The 11,828-nt window shown below is 36.9% G+C and overlaps 1 protein-coding gene across 1 annotated transcript; it reads right to left on the bottom strand.

Annotated features, from left to right (window-relative positions):
* Positions 1-1,741: 1,741 nt before the first annotated feature.
* On the bottom strand, positions 1,742-2,945 carry LOC104858830 (protein phosphatase 1B-like). The gene is given in 2 exon segments (XM_033759201.1): positions 1,742-1,994; positions 1,996-2,945. Coding segments are annotated over 2 exon segments (1,155 nt in total). The 3' UTR covers positions 1,742-1,789.
* Positions 2,946-11,828: the final 8,883 nt, after the last annotated feature.

Genomic DNA, 11,828 nt, shown 5'->3' with positions numbered 1-11,828 from the left:
CAAGAAGGCTATTGATTTTTGAGTGTAGACTGTTACTCTACTGAATCTGTCAGTTAAGTCTAGCAGTTTTTTTAAATCAATTCTTTATTTAAGTAACAAGTTGGTTATGGTCACTGCATTGTATGAAACATCACAATATCATACTGGAAAGGTACTATCAGTACAGGGTTGGATCAGAGTGGACAATAGGAACAATAATAAACCATTTCTGCATTCTTCATTCCTTATCTTTTAACAACCCCCCAAACCCAATAAAGGGACAAATAGCTTGTAACACCATCATGTAAAGCACTTTAACTTACAAAGCTAAAATCTAAAGAATAAATAAAATATATTGTGGCAGTAATTCCTTTCAGACCAAAAAAAATCAGATGCACAATAAATCAAGTGATCAGGACAGCTGTTTGTATTCAAAATGTGGCTCTCCAGAAACAGTTTTAGGAAAATGTTACAGAAAATACCATGAATTCCATTTCACACAGGACCAAATGATGACTCACTTGAACTACACACAAAGGCAATTACAACTTACTGAAACACAATTTAAATGTATAGGAAAACATTTACAAAAGCACCCACAACATGTAAACCATGTATAAATGGATACATTCATGACTTCTCCTACCCCAGTAACTTCTTTTAGATAAATACTTTACTCTTCATGTTCAGCATTAGTTGGACTTAATACACGAAAAACTTAGAGAAAAATTAAAGAAATTCAAGGTTATTATAAAAATAGAATTAAACTAAATAATCTTCAAGTACCTTATGTGACAACCACTCTGCACCGTGCCCAATGTTATAAAATGAAAGGTTACTGAACCCATGAAAATATCTCTGTAATATTTCCTTAGATCTAAAATAGATAACTTAAATTGTATTTATAGTAATTTCAATGTGATATTTTGAGCTTTTAAAATAACAGTTAAAAATTATACCAAATGACAGCAAAACTTCTTGTATCTTAAAAGCTGAAAAAATTAAAACTATAGAAACCCACATGTAAAACAAAAAAAATCACAATTTACATTATAAAGGCAAATCTTATTGAAAAGAATTTGCAACAGTGAGATGTCAAAGCAAATTAAATAGGCATAAATTAATCTATTTGGTTTCAAAAGATTTACTAGCAAAAGTTGAAGGATGTAGTAGATACACACATAAAATTAGGATTTATATTATTATTGCCAAATACACTCTATCTTGATGCAAGGCAACAATACAATTCGGACATTATTGGAGAACCAAGTTTGGTAATACAGGTAAAATTGAAAAAAAATAACAATTAATAAATACATACCCTATAGTAAGATGCTCAAATGAAATTCCAAGCTACAGAACTGCAATAGGCTTCCAACTCTATGAATAAAAAAAGGAACATCTTATACAATTCTTTACTCTTACATGCTTATATGTTGTGTGCTCTGTTTTTAAAAAAACATAATGTATCTTCAGAGTATAGCTAACTATATTTCCATGCAGCTCAGGCACATTTGTTGATTTGTGGTAAGATAATTCCATTGGTTTCTAGGGCCAAAAGTTCAAATACAGATGTAACCAGTATGCCTGAGGTTGGCAAAAAATACTGTAGTACAGGCAATGCTATGAGTGGCAAGTATCAGAAAACACAAATATGAACAAATGATGGGAAAAGCTAATGATTTTATGCTTGTATCACAAAACATTGGGAATCCACAAGAATATTTATCCCTTGTACTGAATAAAAATGTGATTAAAAGTTTTTTCCCCCAATTTTCAGAATCAAAAGCATTTTAGAAGGCTTATAAGGCTACCATGAGTCTTCTAGATCTCCAGCACCCCCATCACTTTCTCTGTGTGGATTTAGTCTACTATAAACAGCTTCAATAACATTGCACTTCCCAGCAAGACCTCCTCCAGGAGGTAAATTTGGGATATTTTCTGCAGACAAAATGCGCATGACATGGGCAAGATCAGGCATTCCTTCCTCACCAGACTTCTCCATAAGTTCGTGATTCCAAGTGCTTATCCAACTCTGAATCTTTTTGCACTGCTTCTTCTGAGACCTTGGGGACATTTGAAAAGCAAACTAATACAATACTCATGTTATCTCGACTTCCCTTATGTAATCAAGTGTCCACCACCTGACTGCATACAACTTCCAGATCATCAGATACCTCAAGCCTAGATTTAACAAATTCACAGAGCTCCTCATTACTCATTACATCCCAGATACCATCACAAGCCAAGATGATAAATTCATCCTCTTCTGCTCTTAAAATTTCATAAACCTCAGGCTCTGGAGAAACAAGTTGTTCTGTTGGGCCCTTGCCATCAACACACTTGTAATCATAGTCCCCCAGAGCAGGAGACACTGCTAATGAACCATTAACGCTCTGTATCATTATGCTGCCTCCTGCATTTTGGATTCTCTCCTTTTCCCGTGGATTACAAGTCTTGTGATCCTGGGTAGAAAAGCAGACTTGTCCATTCCTATACAGAACAGCCCGTAAATCACAGCAGTTGATAAAGTAGATATGCGTAGGTGAAATCATAACTCCTACTGAAGTTGATCCGCTCCTGTCCATCCGGTTTCTGAGGTCTGAAAAGTCACACATATATTCATCAATTTTCAAAAAGCCAGTTCTGATACCATTCTTGACGTTTTCCACTGAAGGCTCAAGAGCAGATCCTGACTTTCCAGCTGCCCTAAAGTCTTCCTTAGTAGTGATGTGTTCCAACAAATGTGTTGAGCAGTAATTTGCCACTCGGGATCCAGCATGACCATCATAAACTGCAAAAAATGACCAGTCTTCCAAGCCATGAGGAATACCTACAACTGCTGTGTGTGCATCTTCCATTTCCACTCTCCATCCTTGCATGGTACTCAGACCATAGCGTAAACCATTCCCAGCACCATGAGCATTATGTTTTTCAGTTTTGGGTTTATCCAAAAAGGCACTCATGTTTAGCAATGAATCTGAGAATTCTTGTGTTGAAACAACACAATTCCAAAGCAATATGTTGATGCCTGCTCTTTTAATTAAAGTCCAGGCAGGGCGTGGTGGAACACACCTGTAATACCAGCACTTGGGAGGCTGAGGCAGGATGATTGCTGTGAGTTGGAGACCACCCTGGGCTACATAGTGAGTTCCAAGTCAATCTCAACTACAGTGGGACCCTGGGCAACTGAGGGAGGCAAGGTTCGGCGCATCCATTCATGCCTGCTGCTCTCAGCCCAGGCTTCCCCCGAGGCCCGACCCTGCCTCAGCCGCTGCTTGACTCTCGGCTCTCCGCCACCACTGCCTCCGCTGCCTCTGGGGCTGTTTACACCATCCGGCCCCTCGTGCCGCCACCGCTGCCTTCTCTCCACCCTAGAGTCGCTGCTGATTCGGCCACCGACTCCGCCTCCACCGCAGCCTCATCTCTCTGGAACATCTTCCAGCCACCAAAAACTGAGAAACAGAGACTCCAGACATGCCAGGCAGGAAACTTCCTCGCAACTGCTAGGGGGACCAGGCAGTCAGAGCACAGGCGGCTTTTCCGCCATTGAGTAGCAGCCACTCGACTCCTTCTGCAATCAAGTCTAGCAGTCTTTTTGCAGAGTTTTTTTGGATCTTCTATGTAGATTATCTATCATATCATCAGCAAATAGTGACATTTTAACTTCTTCCTTTCTATCTTTATTCCTTTTATTTCTTTCTCTTGTCTAATTGCTGTGGCTAATGTTTCTAGAGCTATGTTGAAGAGGAGTGGTGACAATGGAAATCCTTGTCTTGTTTCTGATTTTAGCATGAGGGTTTTTAGTTTTTAACCATTTAGAATGATATTGGCTGTTGGTTTTTCATAGATAGACTTTGTTGGGTTGAGATAAAGACTATCTATGCCAATTTTCTGTAGGGGTTTTATTGTGAATGTGTGTTGAATTTTGTTGAATGCTTTTTCTTCATCTATTGAGATGATCATATGGTTTTCGTCCTTAATTCTGTTAATACAGTGTATTACATTTATTGATTTATATATGTTGAACCATTTTTGCATCCCTGGGATAAATCTGATTTGGTCAGGGTATATGATCTTGTTGATGATCTTCTGTATTCTGTTTGCCAGTATCTTAATGAGGATTTTTGCATCTGTGTTCTTTAAGGAGATCGATTGGCCTATAGTTCTTTTTGGTTGGGTCTTTCTCTGGTTTTGAAATCAAAGTAATACTTGCTTCCTGGAATGAATTTGGAAGTATTGCTTCACTTTCAATTTCACTGAAGAGTTTTAAGAGTAGTGGCAATAGTTCTTCTCTAAGTGTCTTATAGAATTCAGCAGTGAAGCCATCAGGGCCTGGGCTATTCTTGTTGGTAATGTTTTAATTATGCTTTCAATTTCACTGAGTTTAATTGTGATGTTTAGACTTTTTATATCTTCATTGTTCAACTTTGGAAGTTCATATGTGTCTAGGAATCTGTCCATTTCTTCTGTGTTTTCCATTTTATATTAGAGTATAGGTCTTTGAAGTAGGTATTGATGATCCTCTGGATTTCTTCTGGGTCTGTTGTGATTTCATCTTTTTCATTTCTAATTGCATGAATTTGAGCCTTTCCTTTTGTTGATAAGGTTGTCTAAGGGCTTATCAATTTTATTTATTCTTTCAAAAAATCAACTCTTTGATTCTTTGATTTTCATATTGTACTCTTAGTCTCCATTGCATTAATTTCTGCTCTGATCTTTATGATTTCCTCCCTTGTATGAGCTATTGGTTTGTCTTGCTCCTCTCTTTCTAGGAGCTTAAAGTTAAGCATTAGGTTGTTTATTTGAGCTTACTCTGTTTGCCTAGTATGGACATTTACAGCTATGAATTTCCCTCATAGAACTATTTTCATTGTGTCCCATAGATTCTTGTATGTTGTACTGGCATTATCATTTAATTGTAGAAACTGTCTATTTCTTCTTTAATTTCCTCTATGAACCAATGTTGTTCAGCATGCTGTTATTTAATTTCCATGTGTTTGGGAAGTTCTTGTGGTTTCTTAGGTATTGATCTCCAGTTTAATTGCACTATGGTCTAATAATATACAGGGGATTACTTCAGTTCCTTTGCATTTACTTAAGCATGTTCTATGTGCTGGCATATGGTCTATTTTGGAGAATGATTCATGTGCAGCCCAAAAGAATGTACATTCTGATTTTGTGTGGTGGCACACTCTGTAGACATCTACTAAGTCCATTTGTTCTAAGACTTGGTTCAGTTCTGTTATTTTGTTGTTGATGTTTTGTCTAGATGATCTGTCTATTTGTGTCAGTGGAGTATTGAGGTCCCCCACTGCAATTGTATTAGTGCTTATTTTGTTTTTCATATCCATTAATATTTTTTGTATAGTTTGGGGCATTAGTATTTAGTGCATATATATTTATGATTGTCATTTCTTCCTTGTGGATTATTCCCTCTACAAGGGTGTAGTGATTTTCTTTGTCTTAGTTTTGGTTTCAAATCTGTTCTGTCTGCAGATAAGACAGCTACCCCTGACAGGCTCCTGTTGCATGGAAAACTGTTTTCCATCCTTTTACTCCCAGTCTATGAATTTCTTTTTGGATTAAGTGGGGTTCTTGTATCCAGCATATTGTTGGATTTTGCTTCTTCGTCTATTCTGCCAGCCTGTTTCCTTTGATTGGTCAATCAAATCAGTTAATATTGATGGTAATAACTCTATGTATTGACTTTTCATTGTCCTGTTATTTTCCTGTTGTTGGTTCTTTTGTTTTTTTTATTTCCCCTCTCTCCCTTTAATTTCTTGCCTTGCCTGGTATATCTGTTCTGTTGGCCCTTATGGAGCTGTGGTCTTCATTTCCTTTTTCCAGGATATTGTTTAGAAGTGTTTGGAGTGCCAGTTTGGTGTTCATGAAATTTCTTGGGTGTTGTTTCTTGTGGAACTATTGTATTTCCCTATTAATTTTGATGGACAGTTTTGCAGGATATATCTGTGTAGGTAGGAGGATGTTTTCTTTTAGGACTTGAAATACTTCACTCCAGGCTCTTCTTGACTTGACTTGAGAGTTTGGTTTGAAAAGTTTGCTGTGATTCTGATGGACTTTCCTTTCCATGTGATTTGTTTATTTTCTCTAACTACTTGTAGTATTTTGTTCTTCTGTTGGGTTTCTGGGGTCTTGACTATTATATGTCTATATTTAGCTTTTTTTAATCATGGCTATTTGGAGTTCTATATGCCTTATTTATCTGTATGTTAAATTCTTCCCCTCTGTTTGGGAAATTTTCTGTCATTAATTCTGTGAAAAGTTTTTTATGTCATTTGAAATTTCTTCTGCTATTTCATGGATTTCTATCAGTCTTATATTATTATTATTCTTTGCATCATCTAAGAGTTTTTGGCTTGATTTTTCATAGTCCCTTACTGTTTTTAAGAGATCTCTCTTATGTTAACTGACTGCAATACCAATCCTATCTTCTATATCTGAAATTCTATCTTCACATTCATTCATCCTGCTGTGAATGCTTTCTATAGCTTTTGTTTGTTTGTTTGTTTTGTTTTTTCTTTTATCTCCTGGATGGATATCAGAATCTCCTGAATCTGTTTCATGGATTCCATTTCTTTCCTATGCTGGGCATTCATCGTTTCCATCATGATCCTCATCTCATCTATTTTTTGTATCTGTTTCTGTTCTAGAGTCTTTAATCATTTCTTTCATTCTTCTCACCATCTCTGTGGCTATCTGGGAAAATATTTCTGGTTTGAATTTTTCTAGAACCTGATTTATCTGTTTTGTTACTTCCTGTGGTATGAGTTCAGGTTTTCCAGATGGTTGACTGTCAGACTTTTCATTTCCCCCAGAGTTTACCTTTGGTGGGGTGGAGTTCTGTGTTTGTGTCTTGTTTAAATGCCTTCTCATTTCTATTTTTGTTGTTGGTCCTGTCCTTGGTTTAATTCCTGGATTAATACTTTGATCTTCCAGACATATCTGGTATTTAGGTTTTGAGACTCTAATGTCTCTGAGGCATTCTCATTTTCGTTATACCAGGGAGGACAACTGATTAAATCAATCACAACATCTTAGCCCAAGTGATACAATCAGCAACACAATAGCATCAAGCACAGCTTAGAAAATGACAGTTTGTGGTAGTTATTAATCTATGACCTTGAACTGTATGAATTAAATCAAAATCAAGGAGAAGTCCAAAATATGTTTACAGTGAATAAACTCTTCAATATAGCAACTTTGCCCTTCAGAATGGGGATTTAGAAGGAGTTGGAAATGGAGGGATAGATAGGATAGAGAAAGTTAGAAGTGACATCAGAGGAAATAAGAAGATCACACAAAGTCTAGGGAACTGTTGAAGAGAAGAAAGAACAAAATATACCAAAGAACAGTACAAACTAACAGCAATAGGCTAGAGACTGTAATCACTTCCTTTTAAAACTAATGACAACTGAGAGAAGGAAAAGAGAAAGAAAGAAAAGAAAAAGAAAAAATAAAATTGAATTAGGATAGGAACAGGAGCAAAAAGGGAGAGTAATGGAGATCAAGGTAGGAGAGTGAGAGAGAAAAGAAGATAAAAAGATTAAAAAATGGAAAAATTTGAGAAAAGAAAAAGATTGATAAAAATTTTTAAATGATTGAAAATGAGAGAAAAATATTAACTTTGGAAATAAAAAATACAAATAGAAATAGCAGGTCTCCTTCAGGGTATGCTCTGTTGACACAATAGACAGCATGGGCATGAGTGTGCAGATCTAAGCTAATTAGTCTCAGCAAACCTGCAGCTGTCCCCTGAGGTTCAGGCTCATTTTTTGCTGCAAGGCCCAAGTTGAAATCTCTGACCTGCTGCTGGGTTGAAGTTGAACACTGCAAGGTTCTACTGCAGGTTCCAGCTGTCTTTCTCCTGAAGTTAGGCCAGGTTCCAATGTGAGGTGCTGGTTCCTCTGACTTACCAACTATGGTGTGCCTTTATTTCAGAGATTTTCTTCACTTTTCCAGTGGGCTTCAATTTTTATCTAGGAACCTCAGAGAGGCCTTCATTCTCTTGTTTGTGTGTGGGGACATGAGCATTGCTTTATTGGTGCCTGCACGGTCCTGATACTCTGTGGTGCTGGGCCTACTGGAGGGTTGTGAGTGGAGCAAGTGGAGGCCAGGCTCCTCTGTGGAGCCAGCTAATTGTCTTCTTAATGCACTAGTTTTCTTTATTCTGAGGAAGGGGCTAGCTCTGAAGTGTGTTCAACACTGTCTCCCAGACTTGCCAAGAGTTGTGACTTGCTTAATAGCACCCTCTGATTGTTAGTTTCTCTTTCTGGTCTCACTGCCCACCCATGCTCCTGATCTCTCCAGAACATTTCCCCAGAAAGTTACTTGTACTAAACTTCTTAGATCAGTATCTGTCTCCAGGAGAATCCAGCTGAAGATTTTTAATTTAAAATACTGTGCTAAATAGATTAAAAAATATTTAATCATTTTTTAGAATGTAGCAGAATATAAATAATAAGAACAAACAGCAAATAGTACTGGCTTTTACCTAACTATTTCTGTAAGTTTTAACTTTGAAACTTTTAGTTTTAATTTCAAGCATTTTAAAAGTTGCAAGAGGAGTGGTGATTTGGCTCAGTGGTTCCACCACCTGCTTTGCAAGCTCAAGGACCTGAGTTCAATTCCCAATACCAAAAACAAAAATAAAAATAAAAATAAATAAAAGTTGCAAGAGCAACACAGGAAATGCCATATAGCCTTCATCCATTTCACATATGTACTTCACCTTGATAACCAAAATTGCTTTATCGTTTGTCTCAGTATATTTTTGCCAATATAACAGAATCCTATAAACTGGGTAATTTATAATAAGCACAAGTTTATTTGACAACAGTTATGGAGGCTGAGAAGCCTAAGATTGAGGGGTCAGAATCTGACTTTTCTTGCCGCACCACTCTATTGCAGAAGGTAGAAGGGTAATTATTAACAGCAAGATAATAAGCTTAAAATCTCAATGTCTTTATAATTGCCATTTATCCATTCATGATTCTGGAGCCCTGTTAACTTGAGCACCACCCTTTAAGCCTCACATACTGACTAGGTTTATTGGAGATTATGTTGCATGATTGGAATATATGGTGAATGTTTAAAAATTTTATTTCACTAAAAAACGCCTTGCTGTTAATCTCCCTCAAAGCATTCCCCCTTGCTTTGGACACAATCATGTCATCATTCTTGTAACTTTCTGAAGCACTTCTGGAAGTCTTCTTTTGTGAAAAAATTAACTACCTGGACTCCATGAACTGGCAATGAAAGCAGACCTGGAAAAAATGAAATCAGAAATAATTTCTCAGATAACCACAGAGATGGTGACCATAGTGAAAGATGTAATTAATAACTCTAGAACAGACATAGATGAAAAAAGTAGAGGACGTCAGGAGCATAATGGAATTCCAGAATAGGAAAGAAATGGAATCCATAAAACAGGAGCAAACAGATTTCCAGGAGATTAAAAACTCCATTGAAAGTTTAAACAGCATAATGAGCCAGTGTGAAGACAGAATTATAATTAGTGACCAGGAAAAGAAAGACTTCTTAAAAATCGCAAGAGACCATAAAAAACCAACCCAGCAGCTATAAGATGATGCAAAGAAAAATATCATAAGACTGTAAGGGTTCAACAAAGAAGCAGGGGATAGTGCAAATGACATTAAAAAACAAAAACAACTGTTCACAGAAGTAATGGCAGAAAGCTTCCCAAGTAGGGGAAAAGAACTTTACATACAGACAAGTGAGGCATATAATACTCCAAATAGCTATGATCAAGATAAATCTACTCCTAGGCATACATATAATAGTTAAGATTCTAGAAGGACAAAATATTACAAGCAGTTAGAGAAAAGAAACAAATCATGTGCAAAGGAAAGCCCTTCAGAATCACAGCAGACTTCTCAGTACAAACCCTCAAGTCAAGAGGAGCCTGGAGTGAAGTATTTCAAGCTCCCAAAGAAAACACACATGTGTAAATATCAAGTAGTTTCTCTGGTGTGAAAAACTACAAGTGTAAATAAAGATCAAAATATATAGTTGATATCATGTAATAGGAAGAAAAGGTCTCAAGGAGTAGGGAAAGTGGGAGGGGCAGGGGAAAGGCAAGAAGGGAAAAGAAAAAAATATGAGAAAAGGAAAAATATGTGGGAACAAAGTCTTTGTAAGTAGGGAAGGATATATGGGGTGAGTGGAAGGCAGGGGAATGGGGAAAATAACCAAGTTCTGTCATGTAAAGGCACAGTATCCCAGCAAGGGATGTAACTGTATTGTATGCTTAAATTGTACCGATACATTTAATGGAAAAAAAAAGAAAAAAACACAGTAACAGTCTTAGGAATTTGTTCAAGTATATGATTTCCAGGCTGGTGCATGTGAAGTAGTCAGGCTCCTCTATCTACATTTGCAGTTCCCCAAGAGATATAAAAAATGTACAGAAGTTTGAATTTTTTTTTTTATAGCCAGAAACTGACATGGTTACATCATCTCTGTACAGGTAAAGTTAAAAGGAATCATCTGGGCAATCCACATGTAGCCATGGTTATGACACAACAAATGGCAAATCTCCTTGTCTTTAGCAACAGTGAAACTGTCAGCTTAAAAGAGACTTAAGACCACAGTCAGTTTAATAAAGAGGATCTAACAAAAGCTATCAAATCTTACTTGTGAAAATGATTTACCATGATTCAGAAAAGGAAGTCATTGATGCAGAATCTGTGTTTGCATTGAGTATGAATTTGGCAGTAAAAAAAGGAAATTGAAAACTCCTATATCAGTACAGAAAGATTCACCACAAAAGTGAAGCAGACCAGAAATGGTGAAAGGGTGGATATGAATATGTATCCTTAGCTACTATTGTTCATAGCAGGAAGGTAAAAAGTGCTTTAGAAAATACTGCTCATATTCAAGAGGAGACTCTTCAATTAAAGGCTGGGTTTAATTCCACTGTCAGCATGATGAAGAAGTGTATTGAGATTCTCTTGCACAAACAGTACACAGAACAGATCTAAAGGTCCACAGATAAATACTGCTGCCCGGTGTGATGTTGCTTGCTCTGGGGTGGGTGTGAGGGGACCACTGCCCTTATGTTCTGTGCATTCCTGTGGGGGAGAAGCAGGCCACTGCCTCTATAACTTGGTCATATGGCAGCCGCTGCTTTCTGCTGTTTACAGTGGCACCAACAACTTGTCAAAGAAAATGCCTAGAGATATTTAAAGCTTATGTCATTATGACATTTTAAAAACTTTATTAAAGAATGGGTGAACTTTTGCTGGAAAGAAGAAAAACATTAAATAAAATGTGATAAGAAGAAGGTTTTTAAAAAAGAGTCAGGGATTTAGCTCAGTGGTTCCACCACCTGCCTGCAAATGCAAGGTCCTAAGTTCAATCCCTGGTACAAAACAAAATAAAACAACACAAAAATAAAATAAGCTCCCACTTAGACTGATCTACCCTGTGAAACTATCTTTTAAAACTGATAGAGAAATAAGATACTTTCATGACAAAGAACACCTGAGGAAATTCATGAATACCAAACCAGCACTCCAAAAATTTTAAACAGTATCGTAGGAAAAGACAATGAAGGTCCCAACCCCAGGAAGCCCATCAGAATGAATCCATCAGGCAAGACAAGAAATTAAATGCAAAAGAGGGGTGGAATGCAACAACAGGAAAAGACCATGACAAGGATAAATGAATACATATCAGTTTTAACCATCAATGCTACTGATCTCAATTCACCATTCAAACGAAATAGACTGGCAGAATGGGTCATGAAACAAGATCCAACAATATGCTGCATACAAGAAACACAATTAAAAAAGAAATTCATAGAT

This window comes from Fukomys damarensis, unplaced genomic scaffold (assembly GCF_012274545.1).
Source record: "Fukomys damarensis isolate Sample0158 unplaced genomic scaffold, DMR_v1.0_HiC HiC_scaffold_36, whole genome shotgun sequence".
NCBI lineage: Eukaryota > Metazoa > Chordata > Mammalia > Rodentia > Bathyergidae > Fukomys > Fukomys damarensis.
Note: the sequence above shows the minus strand (reverse complement) of the source record. Positions and strands in the feature narration are given on the sequence as shown.